This window comes from Coenobita brevimanus, chromosome 98 (assembly GCF_032717465.1).
Source record: "Coenobita brevimanus isolate Jiangsu-jjx chromosome 98, ASM3271746v2, whole genome shotgun sequence".
Taxonomy (NCBI): domain Eukaryota; kingdom Metazoa; phylum Arthropoda; class Malacostraca; order Decapoda; family Coenobitidae; genus Coenobita; species Coenobita brevimanus.
In genome coordinates, this window is record NC_137051.1 from 12,539,071 (window position 1) to 12,559,502 (window position 20,432).

The 20,432-nt window shown below is 40.4% G+C and overlaps 1 protein-coding gene across 2 annotated transcripts in view; it reads right to left on the reverse strand.

The window, feature by feature from the left end:
• Window positions 1-16,096, reverse strand: part of LOC145414265 (uncharacterized) — a 356,239-nt gene extending 340,143 nt beyond the window's left edge. For both annotated transcript variants that reach the window (XM_080283866.1, XM_080283865.1), the window contains exon 1: window positions 15,992-16,096. In XM_080283866.1, coding sequence (XP_080139992.1) covers window positions 15,992-16,044 — 53 coding nt within the window. In that variant the 5' untranslated portion in view covers window positions 16,045-16,096. The remainder of the gene's footprint in view (window positions 1-15,991) is intronic.
• Window positions 16,097-20,432: the final 4,336 nt, after the last annotated feature.

Sequence of the window (20,432 nt, forward strand, 5' to 3'; positions counted from 1 at the left end):
ATACTAAAGTTTGTCTCCTAAATGTTTAAGGATTAACGAAGTACGCGTCAGAATCTCCACAAAATCGCCTGGAGATGGCAAAAGTAAACTAATATAATCCATCATCGTAGAGAATGCGTTAATCGTTGTCTCTATTGCGAGGGATTACATCAGGATTTTGGCACCTGGCACTGATTTAGCTGATGGAGCCAATTATATACACATATATTTTAACGAGGGTGGTAATGTCATCGCCAGCGGTAATTACAGGGACAGTGATAATGATAATGGTGATGATGGTGAGGGGTGGACGGAGGGAGGAGAAAAGTAAGACCAAGGAGAGGGTGGGGACATAAAGTGTGGGAGGTGATTAGATGGAGAGAGAGAAAAAAAAGGGTGGGTGAAGAGAGAGAGAGAGAGAGAGAGAGAGAGAGAGAGAGAGAGAGAGAGAGAGAGAGAGAGAAAACCGATAAAATGACACTAATGGCAAAAATCCGCTAATCAGACAACCAGGCCTCCATCCCCTCCCAATCAATCAATCAGTCCATCACATCACCCCCATCACTGCAACAACACAACACCAAGGTTTTTGCAATACGGCCGCTCTTGCAACACCAGGGTAGGCCTGTCAGGATGATAACATGCATACATACATATATACATACAGATATACATACATACATACATATAGTACATACATGCACACGCACGCATGCACGCGCGCGCACACACACACACACACATTTTTGTCTATGTCTATGTATCTATCTACCTATATCTATAGCTATATCTATCTATCTATCTATCTAGCTACCTATTTATCTATCAAACTACCTACGGTACATAAATATATATGCACAGAGAGAGAGAGAGAATGTCTATATTGTATATCATTCCTATACTTGGCAGCCATTATAAATGGTGGCTCTGTATATAGCATTTCCATTTTCACTCCATATTGCTTCCTCAGAACATAACTTTTATTAAGAGATTTATTAAGAGAGATATTATATACACTGTGTACTGTGTGAACAATATTACCATTACATTTATACTCTGCCTTACATATACTGGTTATAATGTTAATGAGTAATATTGATTATGATATGATTATTATTTCTCCATTGAGACTACTGTTGGTGTAATAATTTTCTATCTTGATTCTGACGACCATAAGATATCGGTTGATTATTATTTTTTGACGGGATTCTACTTTCTAAATGATTCTAATGCTGATGTGGTCCTAATATTCCTGGCGATGAAAATGCTAACACGGATAAATGAAACTTTGATCAGTGAACAAGGCCACCTGTGCTGTTCCATATGCATCACTTCCCCAAATATCTGTTATGCAAATCATTTCTAATTTGTCTTTTCTCCTGTAATAAAAATCGTAATTATATTTCCATCGGCGTTAACTTTCGCCAGGGATGTTTAACTTCAGCACCAGACTATTATTACCGTACCGGTGAATAACTTGTTCCGAATTCTACTGGAATGGACGAAGTCAGTCCTAGTTTTGTAACTCCTGAAAATAAGAAAAAGAAAGATAGATACTGTGAGTGTGTGTGTGTGTGTCTATATATATATATATATATATATATATATATATATATATATATATATATATATATATATATATATGTAGAGAGACAGACAGAAAGACACACAGACAGACAGACAGACAGAATGCAAAATACATGTACAGCAAGGCTCCTCTTTGTCAGGAATTAGCATATTTTACACCTGGTATATATATTGGTAGATTAGTTACCTACTACAGAATTCCACGAGCACAGACCTAAATGTACAGCGTCTGGCTACGTCCCCTTGTGCTACATGTACTAATTGGCTAGGTGGTGGAGGACAGGTGTGAGTAACGACAGGTGGAGTGGGGTGGAGCGAGTGATGCACTGTGGTGCGAGGAGAGAGGGCGTAGCGAGGAGGAATATGTGTGAAATATTAAAGGAAACAGCAAGAACCAATTAAGGTGAGCAACTGTGGTGCAAAGGGGCAGCCTACAACAAAGATGAGTATGTCTGAAATGTTAAAGGAAACGGTACAGAACAAGTGGGTACATTATGATGGGTTAGGTTAATGACGAAGGAATGTCTAAACCAGAGTCGAATATCAGACAACTACTAAGGGAAACAACATATAACAATTAGATATCTTTTGTGATTTTGGAACAAAGGGACATTCTGCAGCGAGGTGGAAAAGGTGTGAAATATTATGGATGGGCTGAGTTGAAAAAATAATTTTGGAGAATGAAAGGGAAGAATACTAAGTAAAATGATTATCGGAGAAAATAAATATGTAGTAGCAGATTACATATCAAACTAACATCATAGAGCAAGTTATTTCGGAATAACTTGTTTTATATTTGAGAGGGAAACAGACATATGCTCTCATGTGCAGAAATAACGTTGTTGCCTAAGTAATCGTTCATTTACTATTTTGTCAACCAAACATATTTCAGATCCACGAATCCTAAAACTCGTGAGGAGTAAACTAATTACACTCAGTTTTATCCTTACACATCATCATTAAAGATCGTTTCAGATATAATCTACAGTACAGTTCACCGAGCGTTATAATCATCCAGTGATATTAGCTAATAAGTGAGAGAAACTGAGTTTCCATTCGTAATAATATAATTAGCACGGAAAACAGATTGTTTTGATTACAGTACTTCTATCGACGACTGAAATAAACCCCTTGAATCCGGTGGCGTATCTTTTACTCCTGCTATTTTCAGACGACTTCGTTCAGGTTAGGAGACACTTCTCATACTGGTATGGTCAAGGAAAAATATCATTATCCCATTAACCTATTCAGTACGGAGATGTACTTTCTATTTCATTTTTACTATCCCTAGACAATGTTACCCAGGTTACGAGAGACTTTTCAAACATTAGGGGTTAAAATACTGCCTTCATTAACCACTTCACTATTAGATATCCCTCCTTAAAGAAAATAAAATCGTCTGGTGATGAGATGATTACAGCTGAAAATAAGTCATAAGACAGAATGGAATTTACAGCTTTGGGGAGACTTTTCTATCTGCATGGGAGACAGATAACCAAAATGGGCACCGTCACTACTTCAGATCCTTCCTACGCCAAATAAAATCGTCTGGGAAACAGCATTAATTAAATACAAGAACAGTCCTGTGGGTGAAGGAATTAATAAAAAAAAAAAATGCGTTTAATTACTGTTCAGGTCGTGTGATCTGCCTCAAAGAACTGGGCTCATTTAGGTTCCGGCTACTATTTTTATTTTCGTTAAAAGGCTGGCACTCGTAAAGTTTCAGTATTTTTTTTTCTTTTCTCAGTTCGATGATCCCATACTCTCTCTCTCTCTCTCTCTCTCTCTCTCTCTCTCTCTCTCTCTCAACTACACACGATTTTGCCATCTCTTCAATACCACTTTTTTTTTTTTTTTGTCATTTATGTTACCGTCAGACTTCTTTTTTCACCATAAAATGGATCCATCACTGCAAGGTCATCAGATACAGTTTCCATTAACCACTTTCAGTTATATGACATACGTGTGTGTGTGTGTGTGTGTGTACAATTATATATATAGTATTAAAATCTATCTTAAACAAGGGGTAAATGCCAATTCACCTGATTCCTAGGTACGTTCAGGGTACAAAATTTCGGTTATTTCTTTCACAGCAATTACTTACTGCCTTAACCTTTTCATAACGTTTCTGTCACCCTCAGGTGATTTTACTAAGCTCTGAGTAGATACTATTTCCATGTTGGGGAGGTTTGATATACCTTTCATTAACCCCTTTATCAACAAAAAATTCCCTTAAAGAAAGTCGACTGACAGCAAGAGTTAAAAAAAAAAAAAGTCAGTGTTCAATTACTTGAAACATCATCCCCGTTGCCTGATGTTAGTTTATTCTTGTTACCTCCACACTGTTCTCTTCACCTTAGAGGAGATCTCTCAAAGAAGGAGAAATAAGTGGAATGTGCTTCTAAAGCTTTTCAACAATTAGACGACATTCCGAAGGTGCATAAAATCATCTGAAGGTTGCATGGATAACATAGGACGCATCGTAGTGATGATATTAATACTACTACCAATACAGGTATTACACCCTGAGTCTTTTAGCACTTCCAAAAAAACCTTCACCACTAATAAGCACCTTTGTTAATAATAATAATAATAATAATAATAATAATAAATACATTCAGACCCCCCTGCAAGCCATCCGTGCCATGTGCAATAGGTGGTGAGAGGCGGATGATTTTAGCAATTACATTCAAGCACGTTCATAGCACAATGGATTCCAATATTCTGCTTTGATGATATTTTACCCAGACACATCACAAAGGCAAGAATGTAATGCCGATATACAATTACCCTGTTTACATACCACAATGTTCACATTACCTTGTTTATATATAATCACATTTAAATGACCTTATTTATTTTTCCATCATCATAAATTCAAGCATCACTTGTTTACCCTCTCATATCAATGAATACTGAACGTTTACACATTTTGCTAGGATTTTTTTCCCCAAGCACTTGTTTTATTCTGTTATTCATCGCTTTTCTGCAATGCTTGAATTCAGGTAATTTCCTTTAGCTGAGGGAATACTTTGCCAAATTATTCACACTTACCCCCTCCATATTAAGATAAAAAAAATTCTTACACGCCTAAAAGGATAAGGCAGTTTTAACAGACCCTTTACAGTAACTACAATGGTTGGCAATGTGTGTTTCAGTTTCGCTTGTGTCACAAAGATTTATCCAATTCACACACACACACACACACACACACACACACACACACACACACACACATGTATAATAACTTTGCCTGTGATAAGTAATGCTATACTTCAGGTAAAAACATGTACATGTAAAGCCTACTGTATGAATATCCTGCTTAACCTTGCCTCACCTGCACTAATTAACTACACGGCAGGTGGGCGGGAACAGCAGATAAACTTCAGGCAGGTAGATTGCGGATGTGAGGGGTCAAGCAGACAGAAAATGGATGTAAATTTAAAGAATGATATTTGCTCTCTATCCCTTCCTTTTCTTGATTTTCTTTTTCCATCTTTCCTATTCCCCTCGCCTTTCTCTTGTCTTTTCTATTCTCTCATCCTAGCTCTTTTAGTCCTTCCTACTCCATATTTCTCTTTTACTCCCTTCTCTCCTACTTTTTTCATCTCTTACCTGTCCCATCACACAATTTCCATACTTTTCCTCCCTCTTCTCATGTCATCATTCCTAGTCCTTTCCATCTTCGCTTTCTCTTCTCTTCACCTTCCCTCATTCCATTCCTTTTCTTTCCCTCATTTCCTATCTATCCCTGTGATATTACGGCAGCAGTTAATATTTCACACTTACTACGACCCGGCCTATTATCACTACCGTAACATAAAGGTCACACTAAAGAGTATAAACCACCATGGCAGGAAACTTTGGGATTTATAGGTATGAGTGCTACGTTCAGACGTGAAACATATACCAACAAGTGACCTTATTCTGAACTTATGCTAAGAAATGCACACAATAACTGTAGCAGGGTAATTACAGTAAGGTCATGTTGCGTTTGTATAACATAACTGCCATAACTGACTAAACTTAGCACCATACACTGCTAAACCTGGGTTTCTGAAGATGATGATAATAATAATAATAATAATAATAATACAGGTTGCCAAGCACTCTACCTTGTTAACATCTTTTTGGCAACACATTTATATTGGCCTTTGCAGTGGCAGTCACGAGGAGAGTTACCGCCATGATCTAGTTGCCAAAATACCGCTAGTGTGATACCGCCTTCACAGTCCAAAGCACTGACTGACTGACTGTGCTACCACTTGGCATAGCAGCGTAACACCAGGCCAAACCAGACTTAACCACTCAGCTCTGACCCCGCGCTGACTACCAGGAACATCAACACTGGGAATAATAATAAAGGCAAAAGCATTCTAAACGTAAAGGTCGTGGGTTACTCGTTATGCATGATACCTTCCCTTACCTGTCATTCTCCAGGCATATTTCCTGTTCTTTTCTTATTTCACTCATGCCACCTCATCTCTATGTTTATTTTTTATTGCCATTCTCCCCAGCTTTTCAATTCTCCATCATCTTGCCTCTATCTACCCCCCCATCTCTACCCCACCTTCCTCTCTCTCTCTCTCTCTCTCTCTCTCTCTCTCTCTCTCTCTCTCTTTTCCCTTTCTAATCCTCCAACTTTTTCCCTTTCCTCCCTTTGCATTTTCCTTCCATGTTCCCCTTTTCACGCCTTCGTCCCTATCTCCCCTCTCTCTCCCCATCATCCCCATCTTCCCCTCTCATTTTTCCCCCTCCCCTCGTCTTTCCCCGTGGCCATCTCATTCCCCTTAACATAATTCCATGGGATCCCTCAACCGCTTCGAGTTGGAACCCTCAGATAACTTCCTGAGCCCACATTGTCTCTGGCAGGGAGGGAAGGGAGGCTGAAGGAGAGGAGGGATGACTGGAGGAAGGTTTGGAAGAAAGAATAGAAGGAAGGAAGGAAAAAAGGAGAGGTTTAAGGGAAGGAGGGAAGGTAGGAGTGGTTGGAGGAGTTGCATGCAAGAAGCGATGGGAAGAGGGTAAAAGGGATTTTTAAAAAAATGGGAGGGATGAGGGCAGGAAGGAAGGCAAGAAGGAAAGAAAGAAAGAGAGCTTTGGGGGAAGGAAGGAAGGTAGGAGTGGTAAAAGGAGATTATCGTGGAAGGAGCGATGGGAAGAGGGTATCTGAATATTTAGGAGGGAAGAGAGTAGGGGGGAGGAAAGGATGGAGGAAAGAAGGAAAGAAGAGTGGTAGAAGAGATGACTGTAGGGGAGGTAGGAGAGATGGAGAAAAGAATGGAGGGACGGGCGAAAGATGGGGAAAGGGAAGGAGAAACGGGGATGATAAAGAAGTTACGAGGGAAGAAGAGAAGTTAACAAAGAAGAAAAGTACATGTGGAGATGGAGGAATGAAGAGGAAGAGGAGGTAGAAGGAAGGACAGGAGGGGAGGTGCAAGATATGGAAGAAGTTGTGGAGAGGGAGAGAGAAGATGGAAGGACAGGGGGTAAAAGTGGTAGGAGAGAGAGTAGGGGAGAAGGAAAGAAGGTAAGAGGGGTAACACGTTACCATGAAAGAAACGACAGTAGAACAGAGGGAAGGAGAGGAAAGAAGGGGAGGGCTGAGAACGGAAAGAGGTCAGGAAAGAAGGGGAGAGAGGAGGGAAGGAAAGAAAAAGATAACAGTTATGAGAGGTTAAAACGGAGGAAGAGAAGAGGACAGGAATAACAAAAGAGAGACTAGGGAATAAAAAAAGAAGGCTAAGAGGAATAGAAGGTAAGAAGTGGAAGACGTGGAGGGGAGGAAGAGAATAGTTCGGAGGGAAGGAGGAAGACGTTAGGAGGGAAGGGGAGAGGTTTGGAGGGAAGAAGGGAGAGTTGAAGGGAAGGGGGGAGAGATTTGAAGGGATGGGGAGACAGGTATGAAGGAAAGGGGGTGGAGGTTTGGAAGAGAGAGAATTCTGAAGGGATAGGGAGATGAATGAGAAAAGAAAAGAAAGGAAGATTAAGAAATGATCATAAAAGGATGAAGGACTGAACGATCAAAAGACAAAAACAGCCTAATATAAAATGTAAAACAGGAGGAAGGGCGAAAAAAATGAGACGTTAACAGAAAGAATGAAAGCAAAAAAAAAAAAAAAAAAAAAACGGAGTATGAAAAAGATCAATAATAATGATAAAAAAGCAGGGCAATAAAAAAAAAGTAAATATAAGAAAAAAAGAGGAATGAAAAGATATGTGAAAAGCTAGACAATCGAAAAACGGTAAAGCAAGAGAGGATGAATGATGAAAGAGGAAAAGGGGAAAAGAAGATAAAGAGAGGGTGTGCTGAAAAAGAAAGGGATGGGAGGAGCGAGAAAACAGAAACGTGAGAGGACGGGAGAAAGAAGGTGGCGAGACTGAGAAAAATGGAAGGATCTGAAAATAAACTGGATGAACAGCTGAAGAAGGACGAGGGAAAATAAACTGAGAGAGAGAGAGAGGGGGGGGGGAGAGAGAGAGACGCTAGGGGAAGGTAAAAGAAAATGAAGTGAGGAGTGACTGGATAGAGTGAAAAGGAATTGGATAGGATGAGTAAGAGAGAAGAAGTTGTAAGAAAGAGAAGAACAGGGTAATGGGGGATAAGTAAAGAGGAACAGACGCGGAAAAGAGATGGGATGAAGGAGGGTAGGAAAGACTAGGGATGAAAGACAGGAGCAAAATAAGGAAAGACGAGTAAGACAATATCAGACCAGAGAGTGAGAGGGAGTGAGAGAGAATTAGCAAGGACCGGAAAAGGAGGTGAAAGGGTGGGATCAGACTATTTAGTGAGAAGGTTTAAAGAAGGAACTGGGAAGGAATGAATTAAGGAAAGAGAGAAAGAGAGAGAGAGAGAGAGAGAGAGAGAGAGAGAGAGAGAGAGAGAGGCGGGAAAATGAGTGGCTTTGGGAGAAAGCAGTGGGAGTAAGGTGTGTGTGTGTGTGTGTGTGTGTGTGTGTGTGTGTGTGTGTGTGTGTGTGTGTGTGTGTGTGTGTGTGTGTGTGTGTGTGTGTGTGTGTGTGTGTGTGTGTGTGTGTGTGTGTGTGTGTGTGTGTGTGTGTGTGTGTGTGTGTGTGTGTGTGTGTGTGTGTGTGTGTGTGTGTGTGTGTGTGTGTGTGTGTGTGTGTGTGTGTGTGTGTGTTTGCTGGCGAGGTGGGGGGGGGAGGCACCCAGTCTTCTGAGATGTTATGCATAGGCACGAAACACTTCTCTTCTTGGCCCCTCCTCTTGTCCTGTTTTGATCTAATTTTATTGGCATTCATTCTTCTCCATTCGTGCCCTTGACATTTTCAGGCTGTTAATCCTTTCCTTGATATATTTGCTGCGATCATTTTTCAGTTTAAAGGTAAATAATCTGGAATATTAAAGGGACAGGAAGTCCATTTGTTCTTAGTACGTCATCAGTAAATTATGATATACGAAATACATCACTGATCACTTTCGCTCTGCATATAACAAAAATGTATTACAGGATTCTGTGTCTTGTGACGGGGAATCGTGAAAAACCATGTGATCAGTAAATTCCTACATATAATTAATACATTGCCTTGGTATGTACTACCTACTTAGCTACTGCAAAATTTTGAGTCTATCTGATACATCGTGAATAACTTGAAAGCTGCAGACCAATGAATTTTAGTGTAATATAAAACTGAAATACAGTGAACGTAATGGGCCTGCTTCAGTACTATTAGGAAAATAAGATACATGCATTGTTCTCCCAATAATCTAATAACTAATACCGGCTTTGCACCAGTCTTAACACTGTCTGTAGCTCCTTTGCTGCACCATTTCTTCTCACCACAATAAACAGCATTCAGTAATACATCACTTCTCACCATTCCTCTTCACTTCCCCTATTTACTTCTTGTTCATTTTTATTCAGCATCCTGTGCACTTTCCTTATTCACTTTCTGTTCATTTCCCCTGTTCACCTTCTATCCAATGTATTCAGCATTTATTCACTTTCTCAATCAGTTTCTGTCCAATCCTCTATTCACGTTCTCTTCATTTCCCCTGTTGATTTCCTTCCCACCTCCCTATTCACTTTCTATTCACTTCACCAATTTATTTCTATCCCATCTTCTTTGCTTTCCTTGTTCACTCCCTGTTCACTTCGCTATTTATTTTCTATTCATTATCATGATCAATTCCACTATCCATTTCTCTATTCACTTGATATTCGTTTTCCCTACTTACTTCCTATTCACCCTCCTTAGTCGCTTGCTATTCACTTCCTATTCACTCCCCAAACGCTTGCTGTTCACTTCCAACTCACTCTCCCCAATCACTTGTTCACTCCATCCCCCCTCCCGACCTCCTCTACTGACTTCTCCTTACTTTCTATTATTCACTTCCCATATTCACCGACCATAGTTACATCCTTCACTGACTTTCCATATTCACTTTCTGCACTTGACTTGTAAAACGTCGCCGAAACCCTCAACCCTTTCGCTATGATGTTCCAACTCATTTCTCCCATTCCTCCCTTCAAACCGATGACCTATTTTGTATTTCGTTCTTCTTATCCCTAGACGATTCTGTTTAACTTGGGGGAGATTTTTTTGAACTGCAGGAGCATGATATCAACTTCATTTAACTCTCTCATTACAAGATATCCCTAACTTAACATTTATATCCTTCATTGAGAGTTAAAAATTTGTCTCCAAATCTTATTATAGGGAGGTTAACACGGTATTTTATTCTTGTTAACTCCTGCTGATTTTCTTGAGAAGAGTTAATTTAAGTAGATAGATGGCTTTAAAAAAAAAAGTCTAACTCTTGCACTGTTATGATAGAATTCATTGTAATTTATTCAGGTTTACTAATGACCATTTTATTCGGCAAAGAGAATTCCTTGGTGAGCCCTTGTTCTATTCCCTCTCTGTTCCCATTTACCGTATTGTCTCTACTCCAATCTTCATAAATTCCCTTCCCCCCCTTCTCTCTCTCTCTCTCTCTCTCTCTCTCTCTCTCTCTCTCTCTCCATTTTATTCTATTCCTGTCTTGATTATATTACCCTCTGTTTCCTCTTTATGTCTTTTATCTCATTAGCATTTTCCTCTCGTCCCAGTTTCCCTCTGTTCTTCTCCTCTTCCCTAACCCCTTTCCTTTCTCCTTGTACCTGCATTCCCTTTTACAAAATTCCTTCTCCATAGTCTACTTCCTTCTTTATTTCCCCCTTTCCTTCTTCCTCCTCAGCACCCTTTTGCATCTATCCTCTCGCCCTTCCCACACTTCTTTTTATCCCACTTCCTCCTTCATCTCTCAGCTTCTTCTTGTTCCTCTTTAATATTTCCTTATCCATAGTCGTCCTAACTTAGTCTTCACCTCCTCCCCTTTCTGTCTGTATTCTAATCTCCTCGTGCTTATCCCTTAACCACCCAATTTTCCTTTTTCCCCAGTAACTTCCTTCATAATTCCCTCTTCACAGACGTCTCTTACTCCTTTATTCCTCTTACTTTCATCCTTATAATCAACCTCTTCACGTCCATCATCACACCCTCCTCGTGTTCCTACCGTTCCCCTCATTTCCTCCTCCATTAGGTCTTCTTTTGCTCCCCTTTCCTTCTTACTCCTAACCACCACTTCACATTTATCTTCTAACTTCCCAGTTTTCCTGCATCTTCCCTTTTCCATTTCATTTTTTTCCTCTCCCATCCCCTAAAATGTCTTCTTTTTTTCTTTCCCTTTCTTTTCTCTCCTTATATTTGTCCTCCACCCCTGTCATCTCACCTTGCCTATTTTGTTTTATTCCCTCCCTCCCCTCCTTTCTTCTTTTCTCCTCCCCTGCCTTTCCCATTCACCCCCTTGCCCCCTGGTTGCCCTAATTAAGCTTAACTGCCACCAACATAGTTAAGGTGATTACAAATAGGTGCTGTTTTGGAGAGAGAGAGAGAGAGAGAGAGAGAGAGAGAGAGATCATAAAAGAAGGTGAGAGGTTTTGAGAGAGAAAAATGAGAGGAAGGTGTGTGTGTGTGTGTGTGTGTGTGTGTGTGTGTTGGAGGTGGGGGGTGGGGGGCATCGTCTTAGATTTTATGCATGGACACGAAACACTTCTTGGCCAGCCGTTTTATAGTTTTGATTTTTTGGGGGGGTAGTTAACTAAATTTTCGTTACTCATGTTTTTGAAACTCATGAGTTGTTTATCCTGTATACTGTATATTTGGTATAAGGAAGATGAAGTCATGTTATTTGGAATATTAAATATACCCCCCCCCTACACACACACACACACACACACACACACACACACACACACACACACACACACGCACGCACGCACGCACGCGCGCGCGAAAATAAACGAGGATTACCTGGGAGTCAGCAGTAAAATAAAATATAAAATAACTGTCGGCATCTTCAGCACTCACATGCCTACATACGGAAAATTTTGGTTCAATATGATGTCTCGGGGAACAATAGTAAATTGATTCCGTTGACTAGTATAAGTCTTTGAGATATGCAAAAAAAAAAAAAAAAAAAAAAAAAAAATAGCATACTTTTTTAAATAACATATGCACTGCATCCGTAACCTTTTAACAATACGTCTGGAACAACTCCCTTTACATTGCTTTTTGTTACCCTGCATCAGTTCCTTACAAAAAACATCTAATTAAAAAAAAAAAAAAATAGTGCATCATTTCTCGCCCTCATCATTTCCCCAAATCATTTTCTATTTACCTCATTTATTCATTTTTAATCACGTTTATTTATTCTATATTCGCCTTCCCATTTCACTTCTTATTCACTTTCCTATTCTCTTTCGTTTTACCATTCACTCTTCATTTACTCTATTCAGTTTCTGTCCACTCCCCAATTCACGTTCATTTCTCTTAATCACTTTCTATTCAGTTTCTGTTGACTTTCCCTATTTATTTTCCATTCACTTCTATGCGCTCCCTATTCACTTACTCTATTCCCTTTCTGCTCACTTCCCAACTTCACTTCCTATTATCTTCCCCTCTCCACCGCTCCTTTTCGCCTTCTAATCACTCTTCCTATTCAATTCCAATTCATGTCCCTCATTCACTCTAATCACTTCCCCTGACTCATTCTTCACTGCACGTGACTAGGAAATCCAGCTCATTCCTTCTACCCTTTCATTAAGATGTTCGAAATTACCTATCTATCTACATACCTAGGCTGCTTCCCCCAAGGAAGGGGAGGTTATATATATATATATATATATATATATATATATGTGTGTGTGTGTGTGTGTGTGTGTGTGTGGTGAGGATCTGTCCCTTCTACCCTTTGGGGCTAAGATGCGAATGAATGTGTTTGAATGGATAAGTAAATGGGGAGTGTGTCGTCCTGTCTCGGCTACGTCCCTTTCCTTGGGGGAAGCTGCCTAGGTATATATATATATATATATATATATATATATATATATATATATATATATATATATATATATATATATATATATATATATATATATATATATATATATATATATATAACCATTTCAGTTTTATCACATTGTGTTTCAGTAACGTTACCTCCAGACATTTTTTTTTTTTTTTAAGTTTACAAGACTTTTCAAAGTGAATGGGTTTGACATAAATGTAACACCCACTGCAAAAGATCCTCTCCGGCTTGAAAACGGTAAAAACGTCTGGTAGTGGTTAGTATATGAAAAAAAGAAAGCCTTAAGAGAGAAGAACTTAACTCCTGATTTTTTTTTTTTTTTCATTCACATGTCGTTAAAATATTGTCTCTAACTTGTACTGGGAGGTTAGTGCCTGACATTTTATTTCAATTAGGCCTAATTCCCTTTTTAGTTGTAGGTGGGGGAGCTCACCATCCACTCACTCGATGTAGTGCTGCTCTCGGGTGACTGCCCTTTCCTCTCTTCCGTCCTTCTTTCCTTCCGTCCTCTTCTGTCCTCCTTTCCTTCATTCTTTTCTCTTCCTTCTGTCTAAGGGTGATTCTACACTGAGTGACAAGCCAAATGGTTTCCTGTACACCAGAATTCCATTTACAACGCAGGGTGGTAACCATATAACCAAATTATGGCGCCTGGTGGTTTAGTGGGTAAGGCGTTCCAGTTGGATTAGGCCTGGATAGGTTTATATCCAAGGGATGGTTGGGGTTTATTGCTCACGTAATGCCACTCAGGGATGAGTGAGGCTGGTCACTCTCATCTTAAATGTCAGGATCAACTTGCCTAAACTCCGGACTCCTACACTCCTCATGGCGAAACACAGGAGTGGATGATTAATTAATTCCCCTTTTACAAGAGAAACCCTGTGCAGAAAGAGGACTTTAAAATACCAATAAGGCACTGTAACGGTGAAATTTTGTAATGTGTTTTACCTAACACCGATAATTTTATCTATTAAAGACAATCCTTACGTAAGCCCTCCTTCCATTCCTTTGTTTTTCCTCTGTTCAATGTATACATTCTAATTCTACATTCTTACTCATTCTCCACATTTACGGTCTCACTTTCTTCCACCTCCCTCTTCCCCCTCTCACACGCCCACACCCCTGCCCAGACCTCTCATCCTCACTCCTGTCCCTCCTCCTCCTCCTCCTCCTCACCCCTGCCCCTCCCTCTCCCCCTCACCCCTCCCTCTCCCTCTGGTTGCCCTAATTAGGCCTAACTGCCACCAGCATAGTTAGGGTAATTACAAATAGGTGCTGTTATGAAAGGGGATTAGCATGAGAGAGAGAGAGAGAGAGAAAGAGAGGAGAGGAGAGAAGGATTGCGGTTCTATGTTGAAGAGATGATAATGACAGAAAATTGAGAGTAAGAAGAGAAGAGGGAAATAAAGGATGAAATGCAGGAGACAGAAAAGGAGTAAAATGAAGAATAAAGGAAGGGAAAAGAGTAAAGAGTAAGGAAAGGGAGAATGACAGAGTGAAGGGAGAAGGAAAGGAAGAAGCAGAGAGTGATGGAAAAAAGATTGGGAGACAGGCTGAGTAAACAGCAGTAGGAAAGAAAGGGTGAAAGGAAAAGTAGTGAGAATGGAACATGAAGAGAAGTGATAAATACATGAGTAGAATGAGCAGGTTAAGTTAATAGGTAATTGGAGGGTATGAGGAGCTTTGATGAGGGGAAGGGAGTGGAGAGGAGAGGAGGAGTGAGGTGAGTGGAGATAAGAGGGAAGAGAAGATAAGGGAGAAGAGAGGTGAGGAAAGTGGAGGAAAGAAGTGAGGTAAGGAGACAAGAGGCATGATGAGGAGGACAAGAAGTGGAGTGACGAGTGAGATAGAAGACGTGAAAGAAAAGGGAAGTAAGATGAGAAAAGGTGAGATAAGATGACATGAGAGGGGAGGTGGGAAATGAGTATACAGGAAAATGAATTTAGGAGAGAGATGGAAAAGATGACAAATGTGAGGTGAGGTGACGTGAAGGAGAAAATGATGAGAGAATAGTAGGGAGAAGAACAAGGGAAAATTGAGAGAAGTGAGAGCAAAGTTGAGATGTAAATGGAAATGAAAAGTCAGACAGACGACAAGATATGAGAAAAGAAGAAAGCTGATGAGAGAAGGAAAGAATTAAGGGGAATGGGGGAGAGGTGTAGTTACAGAAAAGCAGAGGAAAGCAGGAATGAGGAGAGGACAGATATGAAGAGGGGAGAAGAGAGGCGAGGAGAGGAGACGGTGGCTCTGGTAATAGGTGTGAAGAGAAGGAAGAAACGTGGAGAGAAGAGGTGTGAAGATGGGAAAAATGAAGAGAGGAGAAGAAAAAGATGACAAAGATGAAATGTAGAGGACAGAAGAGAAGTGAGGAAGTATGAGGAAATGGGAAGCAAAGAAGATGAGAAGGGTGAGGAAAGATAAAGAAAATGAGCTGTGAAGTGAGGAGAGATGACAAGAGAGGAAGGATGATGAAAAAAGATAGGGGATGAAGGGATAAAAGAGAGAGAGAGAGAGAGAGAGAAGAAAGGTGTAAGGAAGCAAGGTGGATGAAGGATGAAATGAGGAAAGGAGGAAAGGAAGGATGTTAAGTGATAGGAGACGAGACAGCGAAAGGAGAGGACAGGTGAGGATATGACGAGTGAAACAATGGAGGGGAGATAGTGACAGAACTGAAGAGGCGAGGTGAGAACATGAGGGGTGAAAGGACGGGAGAGGAGAGAATGAAGGTTGAGGAGAGGAGAGATGAGGAGCGGGAGAGGTGAGGAGAAGACAGGATATGAAAGGTGAGAAGGGTAAATAGGTTAACTTCACCTGGCTGACACTAATTAGGTAACTGACACATCATCCCTCACACACTATACTCTCCCCTCGCATCTCATCTCTTCCATCAACTCCCTCTCATCTCCTCATTCCTCTCATCATCTCTCATCACTCCCATCTTTTCTATCGTCTCTCTTTCTCCACTCTCGATTTTCTCTGCTTCTCTCTCTCTCTCTCTCTCTCTCTCTCTCTCTCTCTCTCTCTCTCTCTCTCTCTCTTCATTGTTACTTACGTTTTCCAGGAGAGGGAGCGCTTGAGGCCGAGTATGTGCTTAAGTGTGGACATCCCGCTCACTTGTACACTAAGAGCTCACTTGACACTGAACACAGCCCTCCAGTTTTCCCATTCTCACTTAAGTTGGCTTCGTTCACTTATATTTCGTTACTGTATTTTTCGCTCATTTACATGGGTTTACTTATATTCACTTGGTCACACTTAATATAATACTACACTTCTGTTTTCACTTTAATATCACTGCTTAATGCTCAGGATTTTTCGTGTCCTTACATATGCAATTTAATTTCTGTATCTGTTCTTGACATATCCCTGCATTTCTCTCATTCCCACATGATGACTCAGTCCTTATTTTAGTCAACTAATATTTACTTTTATTTTTTTTTCTATATCAGTTTGTGTCTAGCCATACGTATCCTCTAAATTTCGTGCTTGTTTAGTATCAATCTCCTATGTCTTGCATGCATTTACACGTTAACGTCATTTTGAGTTTGCCTAAGTCCATTTCCTCTACTGCATCTGCGTGTCATGAATTTTTAAAAACACGTTAGCTTATTCTTTCTGACTAAACATAACTCATACTGTTTCGAGTTTAGCAATACTTATTTTCTTTACGTTTACTCTTCTTAATATTTAAAACTTTGCAGTATATTTCATACCTGCTGAAAAATACTTATTTTAGCATCCTCAGTACACTGCGTTTTCGGTCATACACATTCATTCGACTGAAGCGCATACAGTACATTTTGTGCCCGTTTACCCTTTCTGTTCGCTTCAGCACTTAATTCTCCCCGACAAGGAGAGCATGTTTTCACCCCTGTTCGTTTCTTTTATTGTTAGCACGATTAATAAAAAACTAAATGGGAGATTTGGACCAAATTTGGTTGGTAGCTAGATAGCCCACGTCGCAGGTTACAATCGACTAACTTTTGGGACCGATCAGAATGATCTTACAGATTCTGGATCTGGATTTTTTTCTCTTTGTGAAACCCTAACCAGTGATGAGAAAACCTACCCTATTATGAAAATTGGTTTGAAAATCACGTTGTCCTTGTCGGAGAGATGCGCTCCACTGAGTGCCCCTCTAGTTTCCAAACTTATATGCGACCACCGGCAGCTGGAAAAAAGAGGTAAGATGATGATGATGATGATGTTATTGGAACAATCCTAAATAAAAGGGAAAGTTAACACCCAAACAGTCATTTAGATATCCATTATACAAAGGTTAATTAAGAAATTTCCCTTTATCGCCGGAGTCTTGTTTAATTAATAACTAACCATCGCAGATCCGTACGTCCCAATATTCGTGCATGAGTTTCAGGATGTTGTTTTCATGACTCATTGACTCCCTCATACATTGTACATGAAACTGAACTGACAAGAAGGAAGATGAGTGTTGAAATTAAAAGGACGTTGCAGTGCTGTTAGACTGACAGTAACATACGGAGGTGAAGCCTGGAATCTGGAAGAAAAGTCGCAAGTGACAGCAAGTGGAAATGAGTTAACTGCGAGGAGCGCGTGGTGAAACTGGCAGACAAATGAGGAATTTCAGGAGCATTGCGTTACTGGTGCAGGAGTGCTAGGAGGAATTTAGAGGAGTGCCCTGGAATGGTTTGGTCATGTGGTGCGAATGGGCAGTGAGAAACTGAGAGTGCATTAGAAAGTTTATGTGAGGTGGAGGGAGAGAGGGGCGAACGCGAGACAGACGATGAGGAGGGACGGGGTGGATAAGTATATGTATGTGAGATGTGGGATGGAGGGAGAGTTTCCTGATGATGGAGGACATGGGAACGTGGAGGCGAAATGTTTATGGTCATCCACTCCCCCCCCCCACTGAAATTAAAACATTTGACTGTAGATAAAGATACCCGATAAATGATAGAGAACGTCGTAAACTTGCATACTCTCTTGCACTTCTTACTTGCCAATCTATTTCTGCACATGGTAAAAAGAGAACAGCCATCGCAAATAACCCGTCTCGGGTTGCAGAAGCCTTAAACTTTACTACCGTAGTCCACAACAGCTGAGAACTAGGACGCTACTTATGCCTCTTGCAACATTTTAGCTGTTAGAAAAACCTCCAGTCACCTCTAGGATTCCAATAATTGCGATAAAGGTCCGGGCGTTTCCGACCTGAATGTTCTGCCACTTGATCACAAAGTGTTTGCATGTAATAAGTTAATATTTTCCAGCTTACTGTGAAAAAAAAGAAGTTAAAATCCAGTCTGCATAAAGATCACATTCTTACTCCAACCCACAAGAGCTTGCTGGATGTCTTTCGATTATGTAATATCATCCGAGGCGTGGAATGGTAACCCTGCTGCTACATGTCTTGAACTCTGCTTGGTAGCAGAGTCTTGGGTTAGGTTATCTGGGACAGAAAAAAAAATATTTTGAGAAACAGGTGTTTTGGAGTCTCCCGAGGCCACGAGAACGCAACCCTCAACCCTCCACCCACATGAAGTCATTAACACCTCCAGCCAGCCGTCACTTTAGAGCCCCAGGAACGAAAATTACTTAAACATGAAAAGCCGTCATCACGTAGCTCACTTATAGCGCCACTCCGCCTCATGTCATTAATTCCCCTCACCCTATTACCACATCAACACTTAATTAGCTTCATTACCAAACGACTCAGCTCTTCTTAATTAGGTTGATGCAAGAACGCGTCAGTCATGGTATTTCTCCTGCACGTCTTCACTTTTTTTTTTTTCCGACAGTGTTGCAGCAGTTGTGATCGACTTTCGCATATGTGGTAATATTTATATCTCATGAATGTCTGATTCGATCTGGATCAAACTTAGCGCATACACTGTGTGTGGGACTTGGAAGAGGTGATTCAACTTGGTGCAAATCGATGAATGTCAAGATCACGGGTAAAGGTCAAAGTTCGGGGGGAGAGGGGGACATTACTGTGAACTCAGAGCATTTTTGATCTAGTCTGTCTTTGACTGGAGTAATTTGGTTCTTGTTTATTCTCTGGCATTCTGTGTTGTTTTTTCATTCGGCAAAAATCAAGAACCTTACAGTGGAAGCCTGTCAAATTAAGTCAAATGAGAGAGAGAGAGAGAGAGAGAGAGAGAGAGAGAGAGAGAGAGAGAGAGAGAGAGAATAATTCAACAATTATGATATAATCTGGACACTACACTTCATAGACTAGAGATTATAGGCAGAAGGAAGGACAGACAGAGAAACTGTTCCAGAGTTGGCCAGTTGTGTATTGTTGCCTATTTGAAAGACAGGGAATGACAGCCAACAGTAAAAATAGGACTGATGCAACATGGAGGCGAGGAGAGCTAGTGAAAAGAATCGAGTGAGCGAGAGACAAACCACAGCACAGCGTTTTTAGCTGAAAGAATAGAAGACTATATAGTACTCGTAGTCAGCATTCTAGGTGGATCAGGAGGTATCCCTAAAGTCTAATTGACTGGCTTCAGACTTTTTGCATTCTCGAGTTTCTTGCGTAAGGAAGTGTTCTTCCGGTGTTAGTGGCTTCCCAATCAAGGTGACTGGATTCAGATTTTATTCTTGTTGACGCCAGACGATTCTAATTCATCTTAGAAGCAACATACCTGAAGCGAAATGAGGTCGACAACATCGCTTTCAAAATTACACTTTTCTCTTAACTCCTGCTACCGTCAAACGATTTTATTCAGTTGAGAAGAAATGGCAGAGAATGGGCTTCGGTGTTCCGACTGATTTGTTAGTGAACTTCTTGGCTCGACGAATTACTGCTGTACCCCTTGCCCTATTCTATTCGTTACTTCCTTTTCCCCAATTTTGGTCGCTCGTTCCTTAGTCCCTATTCTCACTTTCCCTATTTTCCTAAACTCTAATTCGTTGTTCCCAGTTTCTGTAGCTCCTTCTCGTTTCCCTCTTCCGTATTCCCTTATTTCACTCCGTATTTCCTATTCCCTTATTTCCCTGTTTTGTTTCCCATTTCCCTAATCTCTGTAATATTATTTCCCATTTAACGTCCTATTTCTCTACTTCTTATTCTCTTTATTTCCCTATATAGTTTCCTATTTTCCCAGTCCCTATATATTTATTTCCCAACTTTATTTCCTATTTCCCCAGTCCTTATCCTTTATTTCCCAATTTCATTTCCTATTTCCCAAGTCCTCATTCCTTTACGTCCTCGTTTTGTGTCCTATTTCCCTTCCCAATCCCTTTATTTCTCTATTTTGTTTACAATTTCCCCAGTCCATAGTCTTTACTTCCCTAGTCTGTGACCTTCTCGGTATAATGCACTCTTTCATTCTGCCTCATGCTTTTTTTTTTTTTTTTCTGGCAATCTCGTTCTCTCTGATTCGCGCGATTCAGTAATTAACAATTCTGACGTGAAAGGGCGCTTTGTGGTATAGTTGTTTGAATTCATCCTTTTTTTTTTTTTTATGAGGTCATTTCCCCCCTGTATTTTAGTTTTTTTTTTTTTTCGG